General features: G+C 50.1%; 1 protein-coding gene across 1 annotated transcript; it reads right to left on the bottom strand.

Moving 5' to 3' along the window:
* Positions 1–210: 210 nt before the first annotated feature.
* NXF1 (nuclear RNA export factor 1) lies at positions 211–18,578 on the bottom strand. The gene is made up of 20 exons (XM_081968163.1): positions 18,209–18,578; positions 16,357–16,561; positions 15,079–15,226; positions 13,585–13,668; positions 12,578–12,682; positions 12,337–12,417; positions 11,526–11,595; positions 11,210–11,298; positions 9,693–9,800; positions 9,454–9,563; positions 6,967–7,003; positions 6,810–6,878; positions 6,595–6,650; positions 5,703–5,810; positions 4,200–4,258; positions 2,736–2,851; positions 1,861–1,903; positions 1,668–1,740; positions 923–1,153; positions 211–406 (listed from the first exon to the last, which is right to left on the bottom strand). Exons 1-20 carry the CDS (start codon positions 18,561–18,563, stop codon positions 241–243), a joined length of 2,313 nt encoding a protein of 770 aa, XP_081824289.1. The 5' UTR covers positions 18,564–18,578; the 3' UTR covers positions 211–240.
* Positions 18,579–19,217: the final 639 nt, after the last annotated feature.

Here is a 19,217-nt window from a genome sequence, read left to right as displayed (position 1 = left end):
GAGGGCTCTGCGTCGGAGGCAGAGAGGGGGCCAGGGCCGTATGCCAGTTATCAGCTGCCTTCAGAGTCAGACATCAGTGGGGCAGAAGAACAGCTGGAGCCTGTTCCCAGTGGGCGCATGCGCAGAGTTGCCTGACGAAGGGAAGAGCTAAAGAACAGGGGTCGAAATGGCCGTTAAGTTGCTTTTTTTCAGTGCCCATTGGGGCTTTTGGCCACTGAGTGAACCGTTGTAAGTAGAGGGCTACCTGTCCAATGGCCAGAATCCCAAGAGAGAGGCACCACTTGCTCGCCCTGAGCACAAATAGGAATCAGGTTGTGCTTCCGAAGGCAGAGACGGATAACTCACCTTCAGGTGGGTGTAGGCGTGAGCTGCTTTCGCGTAGTTCCATTCGTTGTCCATGAGGCACCTGGGAGGGGAAGCGGGAAAGAGAGAGATTGAAAGAGATTGAGAGAAAGAGAAGAGAGAGAGATTGAAAGATAATAGAGAGAGAGAGAGAGATTGAAAGAATAGAGATTGAGTGAAAGAAAATAGAGATTGAAAGAGAATAGAGAGAGAGAGATTGAAAGAGAGAGGAGAGATTGAAAGATTGAGAGAAAGAGAATAGAGATTGAAAGAGAAAGAGAATGAAACATGTGGATTGGCAGAAAGAAGAGAGATTGAGTGAAAGAAAATAGAGATTGAAAGAGAGGGAAAGAGAATAGATTGAGAGAAAGAGAATAGAGAGATTGAAAGAGATTGAGAGAGAGAATAGAGAGATTGAAAGAAAGAGATTGAGAAAGAGAAAGAATAGAGATTGAGAGAGAGGAGAGAAAGAGAGAGCGAGGAGGTCCTTAAGCCACGGGAGAGACCCAACGCCGGTCTGACACCATCTTGGCCTCTACCCCCTACCCCTTCCTGCCCTCACTCCCCCGCCGGCACTCACTTCTGAGACCACTCCAGGTTCATGCCCGACTGCAGGGAGAAATTCTGCAACATTTCCTGATGCTCAGCCGTCAGGATGGGCCCGGGGCTGGAGGAGATTGAGGGCATGGGCTCGGTGGAAGGGGTGGGCACGGGGCTGGAGGACGGGGTGGGGGCCGGCATGACGAAGGCTTTGCGGATTTCCGTGTTGTTGGCTTTGCGGATGAAGATCTGGTCGTTCACGATGCTCAGCCTGGCGAAAAGAAAGGAAGAGCTGCAGCCAGAGGCTCCCCCAGGACAGGAAAGTCCTTGACTTACAACAGCTCATTTTGGGACCGCTTGAAGTTACAGCGGGAGTTAGGACCGGTTTTCTTTTGCAGACGTTTCATTGCCCTACTAGGTAACGTCATCGGGGCTAGAAGGGAGCGGGGATAGTGGAGAGGAGGAGGACTGTGGGGTCCTTGGTGCTCTCTGAGCTTGGTGGCTGTTTTCTTGCAGACATTTCATTACCCAACTAGGTAACATCATCAGTGATACCCAAGAGGGTGCTGGGCTTATAAACCCAAACATCTTTTGCACATGTTTTGACTTCTGGAGGCGACGCAATGCATTTAAAGGGGAGGCTGGGGATGAGACAGACAAGACAGGGAGCGACTTAAAGGGCCTAAGGCGGGATTCGAACTGGGGTCTCCCCCAATCCCCGCCGGGCAGCACTCAAGCAGCCCCTGACTCTCCTGCCTGTCTGCTGACCCTCTGGAGCCTCTTACCCGCTGTGGCCAACAGGGACGGCAATGAAGATCCGGGTGAAGGCTCGCACTGTATCCCGAGACCGGCTGTCGACTGCAGTGGGAGAAGGAAACGAGAGAGAGGAGGGGGTCAGGAAGGGGGGAAGGGTGCATGCTGAGGCTTGACCCCTCCCCCCCTGCGTTGTAGGACGGGGCCTTGCGACCACGCACTCACCTTCCTTAAAGATTCCGTTCAGGGTAAAACACAACAGCGTATTCTGAAACAAGAAAGGAGCAGCGTTCAAAACGGAAGGGACAGGCTGACTCTGCACTTGACCGGAACTGGATGGGTGGAAGCGGCTAGCGTGGCAGTGGACGATGGGATCATGGGATGGACTTGTGGGTCTGGGGGCCAAGATCTTGAACTTTCGAACTGGGTGGGGAAAACAGGGAAGCTTTCAGATTCGGGTTTTCCGAGATGTGCCAACATGGCTCTCTTCATCAATTGGAACTCTGAGCAATACTTTGCCTCGGGCTCTGATTTATTATTGGATGCGATCTAGAATCCTGATAGCAGGATTGAGCTGGCAGAGAGAGAGACAGAGGTGGAGCCTCGGCTGTCCGTCAGCCCTCAGATGGAGAGTCAACAGCTCCCAGGTCTGGAGATGGCTGATGAGGAAGAGGAGGAGCAGCTGGGCCCAGTGCCTGATGTGAGGATGCACAGAAGGCAGAGGAGAGGAGAGCAGTGGAAATCTATGGGCCGGTCCTTGGGACGGAAGAGCCACCGCTGCTAGTGAAGCCCCACCCAAACTCTGGGGATGAAAGGCAGGGGGCGGAGATGAATAGATGTAGCAGACAACTATTCATCTTCCGTTAGGACGGACTTGTTAGCCTGCGGTGAGAGAGAAACTGTCGGCACTCCTGATAAAGGAACCTTTGTGTTGACTTCCTCGGTTTGTTGTGTTTGGGGAGCTGAGTCAGAACAACAGGCCTCCCCTTGCCTGACCTCAAAATACAGCTAAGCCTCGACTTACGACCGTCATGGAGCCACAGCCCATCAAATGCTTGTTCAGTCAGACCAGACCTGGCCGGTCTTTTCTCTTTACTCACCGTTTGCGCGCAGACGTCCACCACGAAGGAATTCACGTCGTGCTGAGTCTTGGGCAATTCGCTGAGGAAAGCCACGACGTTCAACTTGGTGTGTTTGAGGAGTCGGAAGCGCAGGGCTGAAGGGGAGAAAAGGCAGGAGGGTTTTGGGAAGTAATTTGGCTTTTTACCCAAAACCTGAAACCCAGAAGGGAAGCAGGGGCTACGAGTGGCTTCCTGCCTCAAAAGGAACGAGGAACAGAAACAAACAAACAAAAAAAAAGGTGGCCAACAAAGACGGTGGGGACGTGATCGAAAGGAGGCTGGTACCTGAGGGTAGGACAAGAAGCAATGGGTGGAAACTAATCAAGGAGAGAAGCAACTTAGAACTGAGGAGAAATTTCCTGACAGTTAGAACAATGAATCAGTGGAACAGAAGTTGCCTCCAGAAGTTGTGAATGCCCCAACACTGGAAGTCTTTAAGAAGATGTTGGAGAGCCATTTGTCTGAAACGGTATAGGATTTCCTGCCTAGGCAGGGGGTTGGACTAGAAGACCTCCAAGGTCCCTTCCAACTCTACTATTGTATTGTATTAAATGACTTCAAAGGGAAAGAATTTGGGATCTAGGAACCAGAAGGTATAAAGAGGGACTTGAACTCGAGGGGCACTGGGGGTACAACTTCTATGCAGGAAAACCCGAGTCCTTATGCTGGTCACCTCAAGTAAAGGGATCCAGGATCAGGAGCTGGGAAGGGTCTCAATCTGTGACCCTAAATGACCATGCTGGGCTAAACAGAAGAACAGTTGGCTTGGATAAAGAAATTTAATTCCCCCCTCCCCTTTTATTATATTTTATAAATAATTGGTGAACATACATAATCCTTCCTCCTCTTCTTTTGCCCAGAACAACCCTGTGAGGTGGGTAAAGCTGAGGGAGGGAGGGGCTGGCCCAGTCATCTAGCTGGTTTTGTGCCTAAGGCGGGACTAGAACTCACTGTCTCCTGGTAATTGGCCCAAAGTCACCCAGCTGGTTTTCATGCCTAAAGTGGGACTAGAACTCTCCTGGTGATTGGTCCAAAGTCACCGGCCAGCTTTCCTATCTAAAACAGGACTAGAATTCATCATCTCCTAGTAATTAGTCCAATGTCACGCAGCCAGTGTTCCTGCCTAAGGTAGGACTAGAACTCATCGTCTCCTGGAGATTGGCCCAAAGTCACCCAGCTGGTTTTCATGCCTAAAGTGGGACTAGAACTCACCGTCTCCTGGTTTCTAGCAAGTGCCTTCACTGCTAGACCAAACTGGCTCTAGTTTATTGACTGACTGGTTCAGGAATTTAAGCAGGGAACGAAGAAAGGGGAGGTATGGCAACGTTCCACATTTTTAAAAAGGATTTGCAAAATATTTCGCTTTGCACCGGACGCTCTTTCAGGCTAGGCCTCAAAGGTAGCCCCGAAACCCCAAACCTCCTTTTATCATCATTTGCTTACAAGGATCCTTCAGTCTCTTCACATTCCGGCTGTTTTTGAAGTATTCAGCCAAAGAGTTCCTGCAGGGGAAAACAAACAAACATAAGTAAATAAATAAAAAGTATTCAGCGCACATTATTAAAACAATGGAAACTAGGGCAGTTGGGCGGGGAGGGAGAAGTAAAGAGCACTTCCTAGACCTTCACGTGAGTAACAAGAAGGCCTATCTGGCTATAAATCTCATTAAAACTCTATCGCTGATCAGAAGAGGCCGTCTCTGGAATTGGGTCCCCCTGAACTGACTGAAAGCCTCACTTTTTAAACTCGAGGGTCGGCCCCCAACAATCTGAGTCCCCCTTTTATTGACCTCAGAAGGATGAAAGGTGTAAAGATAGAAATCAGAAGCGGGGGAGAAAAAGATTACTTTTTCAATCTGGATATTATTCTATTAATGGGTATAAAAAAGCAGAAGAAGTTAGCAATCTACGCATGCAGACAAAGATGAAGTACCGTATTTTTCAAAGTATGACGCACCTTTTTCCCTCAAAAAAGAGGGTGAAAATCTGGGTGCATCTTATACCACGAATACAGCATTTTCGCCCCTTTGCAAAAATGGCCATGCATAGCCTTTAGGCGGCTTCCAGGGTGCTCCTGGGGGCTGGGGAGGGCAAAAATGAGCGAAAAATGGGCTGTTTTTTGCTCGTTTTGCCCCCCCCCCCCAGCAGCACTCTACAAGCCTCCTAAAGGCTACTCATGCCCTTTTTTTGACCAAAAAAAAAAACGGGCCGTTTTTGGGAGGTCTGCAGAGTGCAAAAACGTTTTTGTTTTTTTTAAATTTGCCTCTTCAAAATCTTGGTGCGTCTTATACTCCCATGCGTCTTCTACCCCCGAAAAATATGGCAATTTGTGCAATTAAATAATGAACATTGAACACTTAAGATAAGCAAACTGTATAATTATTTGGAAATTAATGGTTACACGATATTCACCTGATGTTTATAACGTTTGATATTATTAATAGATTATAGATAAAATTGAACAGAGGGCTTAATCAAACGATGCAAAGTTTTCGACAAAAGAGGAATAGGTATTGAGAATAATAGTTACAATACAAATTTATTATCTGTATTCAATAGAGATTGTGCCCAGATGGTATACTGTTATCGTGAATATAGAAATGTTATACATAACTAAGAAAGTTGTACAATAAAAATATAATAATAATAATAAAGGATGAATGGCTGACTGCCATTTTTCTGATTAGTTTCTCCCCACATGCTCCCTTCTTCATTAAGGCTGTTTTCCGGGGGTGTCAAACATTCTGAATTTTCAATGAGCACGTTTTGCACCCCGAAGTCACAGGAAGACAAACGGAAGCGGATACTAAGAAATCCAGCTTAACTCGTTGGCCTGGTCCAAGGAATGCAGGGTGAACGCTGAGTTTTAAATATTTGCCGGCACATGGTAAGGTGGAACACAGCGAAACCCCCCCCCCAAGCCAAGCGGTGGAACCCCCAAACAGACCTGTAAGGGTGATTCGTGGAGAATGGGATGCTTAGCGAACAGCACGCCCCCTCGTGATACGCATCTAGCAAGCCTTGTCGGTCTCCGGAGTCATAGATGGCGTAATATCTGGAAGGGAAGGGACAATTGTGCACCACCAAAGAGCAGGATGCCACTATTCTTTCACAGAACATGGAATCACAGAATTGGAAGGAACCTGGGAGGTCATCTACTCCAACCCCTATAGCACTTCAGACACATGGCTGTTCAATCTCAATGTCAACTCGTAAGGTCGTCATGGTGAGGAAAAGGGGAGGGGGGAAGAGTGCATTCCACACATATTTTCGGCTAGAGTCGGATGTCAGATTGCCGCAGCAGGCTTGGGAGGGTTGTACCTCATTGGGAAATGTGATTTATGACACAGACTGAGGGGAGGGAAGGAACAGGGCTAAAATTAAGCTATAATTCAAACGAGGCTCAGATCTGGCTGATAAAAAGGTCTTGCCAAAATAAATGCTCCTAATAAATGACTAGTTTTCTTTTAAAATTTGGCTCAAGACTCATGAGTCAATTAGGGCATCTTTCGGAAACCTGACACTCTTCTTGAAAACCTCCCGTGTTGGAGCTACCACAATTTCTGGAGGTAAGCCATTCCAGTGACTGGTTGTTCTCATTACAGGTTGTCCTCCACTTACAACAGTTCATTTAGTGACCACTCCAAGCTACAACAGCACTTGAAAAAGGGACGACCGTTTTTCACACTTCCGACCACTGCAGCATCCCCACGGTCATGTGATCAAAATGGGGACACTTGGCAACTGGCAGTTTGGTCCAGACATTTCCCCCCCTATAAATAAATTAACCCTGGGCAATGCCGGGTGATCGGCTAGTTGTGAATAAATGTGATACTCACTGTTGTAAAAAGCGGACGATCAGCATTTTCAAGCCTTCGGAGGCAAAATAACTGCCCTGCAGAAAGGAAGGCCGGGAGGCGGGTTTGAAGGAGGCGGTCTCCAAGCGGACCAGGGAGGACAGCCCAACTGGGGAGACCCTCGCGTGGTCCATAACAGGTATCGTTCCTCCCCCACCACCCATTTCCACCTGCCCCTTCCCCAAGGTTTGGTTTACCTTGCATGGAGGCAAAGTGGTAGGCGTTTCAACGTCAAACGAGATGGGCGCAGGCAGCTCGTGACCGTCCTGCGGAGGGAAAAGAGGAGGGAGCTTTGTCAAATGTCTCACTCACAAACACACACACACCAGGACGTGCCAGCTTTGGATAACTCACCAGCCGCAGCAGCTTGGGGAACCGTTCTCGGATGGCGCTGCCGGAAACAGAACAAGAATGAGTACGCAGCACGTCCTGTTAGCACAGCCGACCCCTCCCTCTGAATAGCCTGCCCTCAATGGACCCTCGCCCTGCCTAGCGAGCCCGTTTTGTCCATTTTAGGAACGGCGCCCATGCTTCAGCAGGGGGGTGGGGTGGGGTGTATTTAACTCCCCCAGCACGGTGCTGATGGGCCGCGCGGCCAAGAAATAAAGGACGACTCCTAAACGGCTCCGGTGGACGGAAGTTAAAAGAACTTCTCTTAGCTGCCAATCCGGTGTTTAAATTACGAAGCAGCTAGTCCTCTTTCAACAGGGAACCTTGCGCTGGGTCAGCATTTTGCAAAGAACGGGAAAGGAATTCCGTTCGACCGGTTTGAGCCCTGGAGCGATTGCTCTCGAGGCTAAGAAACGGGGGCGCAGCTCACCGGAATCTTTTAAACGAGGAGCTGCGAAATAGACTCGATAGATTTTTTTTTGGCGGGGATTTACACAAGCTTTAAAACAAGAGCCGTCAAACGAAGGCTATGCCGAGGGTTTGAACTCAGGCCCAGGCTCTTAGGCTAGGTGCTAAAAGAGCACGTTAAAAGGCCATAAAAAGACACAGCACCTCTTAAAACAAAGCTGAGTCACTTCTGCCGTTGGTTAAAAGCTCCCCACTGCCCGTTTTAAGTACTGGGATACGATGCTCGACCTCTCTTAAGGAGAAAACATCGCCATCAGTTTTCATTCGCCAGACATTTCTGGCTTTTAAGAGAAGTGGCTCCAGCTGGTTATTACCACCGCGTGGAACAGGGGGTGACCACTGACTTGATGCTAGGAGACAGCACGCCAAGGTTCTGCCCCCCCCACCTCAAAACGCAAGCCTCTGTCGAACACCCTGTAAAATGGGCCCGTTTCCTTCCCTGTGGTAGTTTTACACATGCAGACAGGCAGGAGAGTCAGAGGTGTTCATTTTTCTTTTAAAAAAAAGGAGGCTGCGTGAACTGGAAGGGTCTCCGCACTTACCTGAGGGAGGTACTCACCTGGTCGGGCCATTTATAGGAGAAACGCTCTTTCAAAGTGGGGGAGAAGGGGAGGGGGGAGGGAGGGGAATGGCCAAGGTGTCCCATCGGTCCTGGAGGGGCCAGAAGCAACTTCCTGGGCCACAAACCTTTTAAAACGCTTTTTTTTTTTAAAGAAAAGCGTTCCCGTACCAAGGTCAAAATCTAATTTAATGTGTGCAAAGGACAGAGGTTGTTGGGTTGAGAGGCAAGGGAACCCCAGGAAAAAAAAGGGGTATCTGTGTATGTCATTCAGAAGCCCACCCGCTCTGGTGCACAGCCTCCTCCATCCTCAAAGCCCCCTTTGGGCGTTCCCTTCCCACCGCCAAGGTCCGTCCTGCCTGCCTGCCATCGTGTCGGAAGCCTCCTCCTACAGGGAGAGGGTGGTGGTGGGGTTGTTGTTTCGCCGATTTGCTCGCCACAATCTCCGTGGCCGTTTCAGCTCGGGAGAAAACGCCGCCCCGCTCGGCTGCTTAAGTGAGAACATCTCCCTGCTTGAGCTGTTTCCGGCAGCAGCCGCGCCAGGAGAAAGCGCGCGTGCGGTGCGCAAATGAGGTTCCCTGGGCTCTTCTCTCGCTCCATCGCCTTCCGCCACCGGGAGGGCTCGTTCCGGCCACCAATTTGACTGTGCCTGTCTTAGGTTGTTCCTTCCACCGAGGAATCTTACCCGTCATTGGCTAACCAGCCGTCTGTAGGGGCCACGGTTTTTTTGGGACTCTTTTCCGGTCACCAGGGAATCCTTGCCGCTTGGCAGCTCTCGTGCCAACATGAAAGCCAAGGAGGTGCAAAAAATAATCCTGGCCCTCCAAACAGAGAAGGAAGACCCAGAATGGCAGGCTCGGGCCAAGGGAGGTGGGCTAGCCACAGAGGGAAGCGGGAGAGGAAGGCGAAGGCTGTGCACTCGGGAGTCTTGGGGGCCCCCGAAAGAGAAATGATTGAGGGGGGACGACGAAGTTAGGACAGGCAAGAGATGCCTGGAGGGGAACAGGAATGTATTACCATGGGGGGGTGGGGGAGGAAGAGGAAGGAAGAGAGGGAGGGACGGGTGTATGGGCACTTGCTTAAAAAAAAAAAAAGCACTTTTTAAATCGCTTTGTAAGGTTGAGAAGGGTGAGAAGGAAACCCCCGGCAGGCAGTGCTCCAATCTAGCTGCAATAAAACCATGGTCAGAAGTCATCGCAAAGCAAGGTCAGAGAAGGCAGAAGGCCCCCCCTCTGGGAGTCCAGATGCCAGCTGGGAAGATCCAGTCCTCAACCAGGCAAAAATAGAAGGCCTCTTGGGCGAAACTAAAGATTGTGGGGGGGTGTTGTTGTTGTTGTCACCCCATCACAGTCCGAGGAGACAGGGCCATGGGAAGGGCGAGTCTCCTCCGGTGAGTCGAGGCGGGGACGAAGGCTGCGGCTCACCTGATGTAAGCGGAGCGGTCCTGGAAGCTGTCGCACATGGGGTTGCCGTCCAGCCAGAGCTCCTCCAGCTTTAAGCCTTTCAGCTTGTCCAGCTCGTATTCGGCCTTCAGCTGGGGAGAATCAAGAGGGGAGGGGAGGGAGGAGGTGGAGTCAGGCAGGGGGCAAGTTGGCTAAGCACAGATCCAGGGAGTGGGGGTTTTGGGGGGGGGAGGAGAGGAGGGGGTCGGCTGAGATATTACCTGGTTACAAGACAAATTGAGGATCTTCAGGTTGGGAGCTTTCTGATGTAAATCGGACATGTCGTAGAGACGATAGAGCTTGTTGTCACTTAGGTTGAGGGAGAGGAGCTGCAGAGAACAGAAAGGACACTTGATTGTCACTTTCAACACACACTCATCAGCAGACATTAAAATGAAATTCCCGTTGCATTCAGGGCTCACCAGGTAGCCATTACGCATATCCCAGTCTCCTTGGGGATTGGCCCAAAGTCACCCAGCCGGCTTTCCTGCCAAAGGAGGAACTAGAACTTCCAGTCTCCTAGGGATTGGCCCAACCAACTTTTCTGCATGAAAGGCGGCTGGGTGACTTTGGGCCAATCGCCAGGAGACAGGGAGCTCTAGTCTCGCCTTAGGCATGAAAGGCGGCTGGGTGACTTTGGGCCAATTGCCAGGAAGTTCTAGTCTCGCCTTAGGCTGACGGGTTTTTAACTGGGTATTTTAATTATATTTAATTATCTAGGGGTTTTTAAATACTGTATTTTAATTGTTTTTATTTATCAGCCGACCTCCTCCTTGTGTGTGTCTCGGTATATGTCTCTGTTATATGTTTGTTTTGTCCACATATTTATTTCATATGTTTCATTGTACGCCGCCCCGAGTCCTTCGGGAGAGGGTGCGGCTAAGAAATAAATATTTATTTATTTATTATTTATTTATTTATTTATTGAAAGCCAACTGGGTAACTTTGGGCCAATTACCAGGAGACGGTGAGTTCTAGTCCCGCCTTAGGCATGAAAGGCAGCTGGGTGACTTTAGGCCAGGGGTGTCCAAACTTGGGAACTTTTAAGACTTGTGGACTTCAACTCCCAGAATTCCCCAGCCAGCCATGCTGGCTGGGGAATTCTGGGACTTGAAGTCCACAAGTCTTAAAGTTCCCAAGTTTGGACACCCCTGCTTTAGGCCAATCACCAGGAGACAGGGAGTTCTAGTCCCAATTTAGGCATGAAAGCCATTGGGCGACCTTGGGCCAATTACCAGGAGACCCTGAGTTCTAGTCCCGCCTTAAGGATGAAAGACAGCTGGGTGACTTTAGGCCAATTACCAGGAGACCCCGAGTTCTAGTCCCACCTTAGGCATGAAAGCCGGCTGGGTGACTTTAGGACAGGCCTGCTCTCATTGTCCAACCCACCTCGCAGGATTGTTGTCGTCATGAGCACAGCAGAAGCAAACAGTAGAAAGAGGGTTATGAACACCACCTTTATATAGGCAGGATATCATATAAGTAAATAAAGAGGGAAGCCTCCCAAAATACAATCTGGAATTAAGATGCAGAACGAAATACTAGGAAGGTTGGTTTTTAAGGTTCGGCCACCAGACCGTGGCCGTTTTCCTCAAAGGAGGCCCATCTGACCAGCTAGAGATCTCCAAAGAGGCCCACGTCCCTTCGAACCCCCCAGGTGGAAACCTGGCCCAAAATTCACCCTCCTCGTTGCCTCCCCTCAAACCGAGGATCGGACGGAGGATGGGAGACGGCTGACCTCGGGGATGTTGTCGTTGATGATCTGCAGCACGGCTAACATGCAATTTCGGCGGTTCAACACGATGTCGATATTCTGGGCTATCAGATCTGGGGGGGCGGGAGAGAGAGAGAGAATGAAACGGGATCGATTTCACTTCCGACGCCTAGCCGCAAGAATGGACTTTGTTTAACACACACAAAAAAAAAAACCAACCCTGTGTGTGTGTGTGTGTGTGTGTGTGTGTGTGTAGGGCGGTGCTGATTTTAAATGAAGGCCAAACCGTGCCCTCTCGGTGGAAGGGAGGGAGGGGTGGGGTGGGGGGAGACCGACTCACCGGGATCTGCGTGGATATTTTTCATATTCAAAGCTTGATTGGCGCTATCGTACCTTTTACTCATACATTGCTGAAAGCGGAAGGAGAAGGTTATCTGAGATGAGGCTGCGATCACCAACCAGAGGTTTGCATTCCCCCAAAGACTACAAAGCAGATCTGATTTGCACTCTTGAGGGCCAAAGAGGTCAGAGGGAGCCAAACAGCAACAGGAAGCTTGTCCTGCCTCCAGGTTGCTCCCTTAGCTCATTTGTCTGTTTCCTCTCTGCTGCTTCAGCAAACCAGCCGCTTCTCCCTCCCTTCTATCTATCAGAATAGCAGAGCTGGGAGGGACCTTGGAGGTCCTGTAGCCCAACCCCCTGCTCAAGCAGAAAGCCCTATCCCATTTCAGACAAGTGGTTGTCCAATCTCTTCTTAAAAAACTCAAAAGTGAGTGAGGAAGGAAAGATAAGAGAGCTGGAAGGGAACTAGGCAGTCTTCTAGTCGAACCCCCTCAAGTAGGAAACCTTAGACCATTTCAGACAAATAGTTGTCCAATTTCTTCTTTAAAAACTCGAGGGAGGGAGGGAAAGAAGGAAAGAAGGGAGACAGGGAGGAAAGGAAAGAGAGAAGAAGGAAGGAGAAGGGGAAAGGGAAGGGAAGGGAGGGAGAGAGGGAGGAAGGAAAAAAGAATATTAAAAGAGATATTCCTTCCTTCCATCTCTTTCTTTCCCCTAGCGGAGGAATACCTGCGTAGGGGCAAGGTAGCGGGAAGAAGTTTTGCCAAACATTTTAAACGTTGTTGTTGTTGTTGTTTTTAAGTTTTATTTTATACCTTCAGCTGCTCAATGTCTTCTGGTTTCAGTTCATGCTGGACGGTGATTGGTGGGTTGCATGTGTTTATAAGTATCGCCACCTGAGAGAAAGCGGAACCTGAATTAGGGAAATGGCTTGTGGGAAGTGAAAGGAGCCACAGGTCCGTTTTCATGGGCGTTGTTCCGGAGCTGGGACCTGCTGCCCCCCCCCCCACACTTCCCTTCCCTCCCCTCCCCTTTCCCAGGCAAGGATGAACAAACCTTGTATCCATCCGGAGAAGAAATTTTACGAGAGGTCTGCTTAAGGGCGTTGGCCACGGAAGTGTCTTCTACGTAGAAAACCACCCGGTTATTCACGCAGTGGTACTACAAGTGGGAGGGAAACGTCATCTTGGGATCAAAGGGCACTTTTCCGATTTCTTTTTTTTAAAAATTAAAATAAAGCTAACGTTCTCGATAATTGGCGGCTTTTCTGATGAGCCAAGTCAACGGGGGAAGCCAGATTCACCTAACAAATTGTCATTTGATGACCCCCCCCCCCCCACACACAATTCCTTGCGGCAGGGGTGAAATGCTACCGGTTCCAGACGGTTTGCCAGAACCGGTACTTAAAAGAAAAAAAATGTTTTTAAAAAAGTAAATAAATAAATAAATTCAGACGATCAGCTGTGCAAAACAATCGTGGTGGGAACTTGGCTTCCCTTTTTTAAAGCGTTTTTTAACTACCTATTCCTAGTAAAAAATAAATAAAAATGCTAAAAACTTAGCTGTGTGACAAGTCAGTTGTGCCCGGTGCCTGCTTGTTGCGTGGGACATTTTGTGTGAAGCCCAGGTGCTTTTGCATTGTGTGCGAGCCAGTTGTGCAGCCACGCCCAGCTGGTCACATGACCATCAAGCCACGCCCGGCTGGTCACAAGACCGCCAAGCCACGGCCACAGAACTGGCAGGGAAAATTTTTGAATTTCACCACTGCCTTGCGGGGTGGAGTCTGGACAACTGAATGGGGCTAGCAGAGTGTTTACTGGCCAGATGCCCTTCAGGTCACCAGTACAGCGTTTTGTTCGGCAGGTATATTCTCATTGTGCCGAGAGAGAGAGAGAGAGAGAGAAAGAAATATCTGTCTCTACCTAGGTGGCAAGAAAGGTCGTGACATGGGGCAAAACCCACTCAACCAGCGTCTCCGCTTAACGACAGAAACGTTGGGCTCAGTTGTGGGTCGTAAGTCGGGGACTCCCTGTAGTTCCGAGGGAGGTGAAGGGCTCTCTTACCTCTATGGGGTTGAATGGGACGCTGCAGGTTTCTCGTATGGCGTTCATCAGCCAGCTCTTTTCGTATTTTCTTCCGTAAGGAATCTGGCAAAAGAAGAACACAGGAGCCAGTCAAAAACCAGAATTTCTAAGGCACAACCCACAATTCTTGCTTTCTCATCTGCTCTGCCTAACAGCTCTTTAAGGCAACAGCTGCCCAAGCCTCTTAATTCCAAAAGGGCCCTGGGTGAATGCCCTGCAGCCTGGCAGGGGCGGGGGGGGGGGGGGAATTAGCTGTCATCAAAGCTTTTTTTTTTTCCAAACTTTCCTTTGTCATCTTGACTGGCAAATTCCTCTGCACACCTGCTTGCTTAAAAAACAAGGAACACCTCAGCAATTTCTTTCTCTGGCCCCTGTCCGTTCCAGTTTTACATTCCAAGCGTTTCTACCCATATTTTAAATCTCAAGTCTTCCAGAATTTATTTATTTTTTTGCTGTTTCTTGGATTTTTATCTCGTCTTTTACTACCTTTATAAATAACTCAAAGCAGCAAATGTACCTTATTACTAATGCTCTATTTTCCCCGCAAACACCACCTCGTGAAGTGCGTTGGGCTGAGAGAGGAGGATTGGCTCAAGGTCACCCAACCGGCTTTCCTATCTAAGGCGGGACTAGAATTCACCGTCTCCTGGTGATCGGTCCAAAGTCACCCAGTGGGTTTTCATGCCAAAGGCAAGACTAAAATTCCCAGTCTCTTGATGATTGGCCCAAAGTCTCCCAGTCAGCTTTCACATCTAAGGTGGGACTAGAATTCACTGTCTCCTGGTGATCGGTCCAAAGTCACCCAGTGGGTTTTCATGCCTAAGGCAGGACTAGAATTCACCATCACCTTAGTGATAGGCCCAAAGTCATCCAGTAGACTTTCATGCCTAAGGCAGGAGTAGAACTCCCGTCACTGGCCCAAAGTCTCCCAGACAGCTTCCATATCTAAGACGGGACTAGAACTCGTCGTCTCCTAGATGTCAGCCTTCCGCCTTATCTACTAGCCAGGACAAACTGGCTCTCTAAGAATTGATGACAATTCATAATAAGAAAAGTCTGTGGGGACAATTAAGACCCAAGAGACAAGAAGAGGGCCAAGGAAGGAAGGAAGGAAGGAAGGAATTAGCCCTTCCTGAAAAAGCTTGAAATGGCTCAGTGAAAACTGAAGGAATGTTGGCAAACACTCAAAGAGCAACAAGGGTCCTAACCGGAAGCCCCCCGTTCAATTCTGGAGCTGGCTGGAAGTCTGATCCCCCCACCATAGAGTCTCCTCCTAGCATGGCGTCCTTTTTCCTCTATCTGTCCTAACCGAAAGCCCAATCGATTGTGGATAGGGAGCCGCAGCAGAGGGATGAAAGCGCCACTTGCAGCTCCAGAGCCAGAGGTTGCTGGTCTTGGGGAAAACAGATGTCCTCCAATGGACCAGGGTCCTTCTGAACGCCCACGTCCCTGGTTTCCTGCCGTGTGGCTCACCGTAATTCTGAACCAAGTCTTCTTGCTGACAAGCGCTGCTTTCGGAGCAGGAGCACGGTCCCCGATATTCAGATTTCGTCTCACGGTGGCGTTCATAAGGCTCGAGCTCCCTCGGTCTGGTCGCTGCGGACGTGACCCATAAGGAGTGCTAAGAGAGAAACAAAGGGGTCTTTTTTTTAAACTACGGACCGGAGAGACGTACCGTATTTTTCGGACTATAAGACACACCTTTTTCCCTCAAAAAAGAGGCTGAAAATCTGGGTGTGTCTTATACACTGAATACAGCATTTTTTGCCTTTAAATATATATATTTAAAGTTAGGTAAAGGTTCCCCTCGCACATATGTGCTAGTCATTCCTGACTCTAGGGGGCGCTGCTCATCTCCGTTTCAAAGCCGAAGAGTCAGCGCAGTCCGAAGACGTCTCCGTGGTCATGTGGCCGGCATGACTCAACGCCAAAGGCGCACGGAACGCTGCTACCTTCCCACCAAAGGTGGTTCCTGTTTTTCTACTTGCATTTTCAAACTGCTATGTTGGCAGAAACTGGAACCAGGAACAGGAGCTCGCTCCGTTACGCGGCGCGGTTGAACTTCCAACCTTTCTGATCGACAAGCTCAGCATCTTAGCCTCTGAGCCACCGCGTCCCTCTTTTTAAAGTTACAATTATACTTTCATAAGCCAGGCCATCGAGAAAACTAGCCCTAATTAACTTCCAAATCATGAACAGGTTCCAATTACTAGTTTCCCAGCTGCTGCCTTTGAACTTCCTGGCTCTTTGTCTAATTACTAGGATGACAAATGAATCAGGTGGCCTCAATTCCACCGCTTCCTAGAAGCAAACCCCAGAATTTCTAGGCGATGAACTAACTCTGGTTAGGCAGGAAAGGCTGACCCTTTTTTTTTCTCCCAGTGCCTACTGTTCATGTTGCTTCTTACAGGAGCTTCCACATATCGGCTAACACCGATTCAACCAAAACAGGGATCAGAAGGAACGCCAAAGCTTTACAATACAATACAATAGCAGAGTTGGAAGGGACCTTGGAGGTCTTCTAGTCCAACCCCCTGCCTAGGCAGGAAACCCTATACCGTTTCAGAAAAATGACTGTCCAATATCTTCTTAAAAACTTCCAGTGTTGGAGCATTCACAACTTCCGGAGGCAATTTCTGTTCCACTGATTCATTGTTCTATGGAACAGCTTGCTTTAAAACAAGGGTTTCTCTTACAAGCAGACAGTATCCCCCCCCCCCCCCCGACTACCCCACACAATCTATTTCTCACTAGCGTGTCCGAAGCACTTCGTGAGCATCGCTCATTAGAACGTCCCCGTCGTCTTCGTCCGTCCAGCCACGAGAACCAGAGCCGGAACTGTTCCAACCGCGCTGGTGATGGCCCATTTCGCTGTACATTTTTCCTCGGAAGGGGACGCGGCCCTTTCTCCTCCGCGCGTAGTTCCTGGTGCTGGAGCCCACGCGGTCGTCATGTTCTGAGAAAAAGGAAAACGGACGGAAGCATCAGTCGGGTGTCCCGAGACAGTTCGATTGTATAGAGAGGGCTGCAGGCAAGGGGTCCCGAGCATCGTTCCTCAGCCTTTGCCAACTTTAATCTCGGTGGACTTCAACTCCCAGCATTCCCCAGCCTGCATGTTGCTAAGGTTGAGGAACATCGACGATTAGGTCAGTTAAGGCTCCAAAATGGATAGGATTGGCTTGGTTGTTTCCTTGGAGATGTTTCATTACCAAACTAGGTAACATCATCACTACTGAAGATGCACTGATGATGTTACCTGCTTGGGTCATGAAACTTGTCTGCAAGAAAACAACCAAGCTCAGAAAGTGACAAGGACTGCACAGTCCTCTTCCTCCTCTTCTATTCCACAATTCCCATCTAACACTGATGATGTAACCTAGTTGGGTCATGAAACGTCTGCAAGAAAACAAGCAAGTTCAGAGAGCACCAAGGTTCGCACAGTTGCCCTCTTCCTCCTCCTTTTCCTCCTCCCTCCTCGTCCTCCTCCCCCCTCTCCTCTGCAAAACCCCTTCCCTTCAAGCACCGATGACGTTCCCTAGTTGGGCCATGAAACGTCTGCAAGAAAACCACCAAGCTCAGAGAGCACCAAGGACTCGTGAAAGCCAGTCCCTGCTCCCTGTAAGTCTCACTCCCTTCTATCACTTTTTCTCCCCACTCAGACTACACCAAGGACTACACAATTCAACCCTGAGCTACAACTACAGGTTGTAGCTCAACTTACAACAGTTCGTTTAGTGACACTTCGAAGCTACAGCAGCACTGGAAAAGTGCGTTTGGCCATTTTTCACACTTACGGCCATTGCAGCCGCTGTAAGTCAAGTACACGGCATGCTTTTGGCTACAGGCGGCCCTCAACGTACGACCGCAACTGAGCCCGACGTTTACGTTGTTAAGCGAAACATGTGTTCGGTGAGTTTTGCCCCATTTTACGACCTCAAGGCCCTACCACCACAGGCTCCCCTCACTGCTTATCTGTCTTCCCCCACTCCTTCCCATGCCCAACGACCCTGTGAGGTAGGCCAGGCGGCAGAAGACTCTCTGGGAAACGCCCCCTCCCCCTTGCTGCTGTACCACAACCCTGTGAGGTAGGCTGGGACCGCAAAGGACTCTCCGGGATAGCCCCCCCACCTCCCCCTCACCTTTCCCCTCCCCCCTTCCTATGCACGACGACCCTGTGAGGTAGGCCAGGGCAACCGATTACTCTCCAGGAAGCCCCCAATCGCCCTCTGAGGCCTCCTTCACAGCTGTATTTGTCTTGCCCCCCTCCTTCCCACGCACAACGACCCTGTCAGGTAGGCCAAAGGCGCTATGGGAAGCCCCACCCCACAGTCCCCTCAGGTCTCCCTCACCGCTGTATCCGCCTTTCCCCCCTTCCTTCCTAGGCACAACCCTGTGAGGTAGGCCAGGGCGACAGAGAACTATCCGGGAAGCCCCCACCACCACCATATCCCCCTCAAAAGCCCCCCCGTCGCCCTCTGAGGCCTCCTTCACAGCTGTATTCGCCTTGGCCCCCTCCTTCCCACGCACAACGACCCTGTGAGGTAGGCCTTGGCGGCCGAGGACTCTCTGCAAAGCCCCTCCCGGGCCCTCAAGCTCCCCTCACCGCTGTATCCGCCTTTCCCGCCGTCGGCCATGAAGGGAGCCCCGCTGGCGGGCACCTCGGATAAACGACTCCCCGGCACACGCGAGCGGAAGGCCGCGGAGGGATGCCTCGGAAGGGTCTTTAGCCCGCCGGCCGCCGCCGTCGTCGCAACCGTCTCCGCTGGCCTTTCTTCGTCTCCCCGTCTCCCCTCAGCGCGTTGCCCTCGGAGGAGGCGAGCCGCCCAATGCGCAGGCGCGGTGGGCAACGCGCAGCCGCCGGCGCTAGGGGCTTCCGGTGAGGGAGGCACGGTTTCCGGGCAACCGTTCGCGCAGGCGCGGCTCTCCCGCTTGGCCCTTCTAGGCCGCTTTGCGACCATAGACCTAGACTGGAGAATGGTGTGTTGTTGTTTTTTTAAAGTGGCCAAGCTTTCAAACCTTGCTTGTTAGGGTTGGCCCTGAATGGTGGTTTGGAGGGATGCTTTGCCCTGCACCTGTCGCCGATGGGCTGATTAAGCCAAGTTTGGTGGGCTTATGAAAGGTGTTTTTTTTTAGAGTGCTTCATTTAATGACCGGTTGAAGTTACACTGAAAAAACGTGACTTATGACTATTTTTCACACTAATGACCATTGCAGAATCCCTGTGGGTCACATGATCAAAATCCGGACGCTTTGCAACAGGCATGTACTTATGACAGTTACAGTGCCACGGGGGGGTGGGGGTGTCACACGATCCCCTTTTGCGACCTTCTAACAACAATTCACTTTAACAACCATTTTACTAACCTAACTAGAATGATTCCCTTAACGGCTGCAGGAAGAAGGGTCGTAACATGGGCCAAAACTCCCTTAACTGTCCTGAACAACGGAAAATCGGGGCTCAATTGTGGTCGTAACGCAAGGACTACCTGTTAATGAATTGCTGAGTTACAGGCACTGCAAAATCCTTTAAAACGCCCCAAAGAAGAGAAATGCTTTTAAATCCTATGATTTACCCAAAGTCAGGAAAAAGTGTTCCTATACTTGGGAAATTT

Source organism: Natrix helvetica, assembly GCF_964273705.1.
Source record: "Natrix helvetica genome assembly, chromosome: 16".
Classification (NCBI taxonomy): domain Eukaryota; kingdom Metazoa; phylum Chordata; class Lepidosauria; order Squamata; family Natricidae; genus Natrix; species Natrix helvetica.
The sequence above is the reverse complement of the archived record's forward strand: the minus strand, read 5'-3'. Positions and strand labels throughout refer to the sequence as shown.

Bases quoted from the DNA above. Each gene is read 5' to 3' on its own strand.
- NXF1 (XM_081968163.1), bottom strand. From the start codon at position 18,563: ATGGTCGCAAAGCGGCCTAGAAGGGCCAAGCGGGAGAGCCGCGCCTGC. The intron at 7,004-9,453 runs GTGAGCCGCAGC...TGTTTCCGGCAG, and splicing joins GACCGCTCCGCTTACATCAG to CGCCATCCGAGAACGGTTCC. The intron at 1,154-1,667 runs GTAAGAGGCTCC...TCTTTTCGCCAG, and splicing joins GTCCCTGTTGGCCACAGCGG to GCTGAGCATCGTGAACGACC.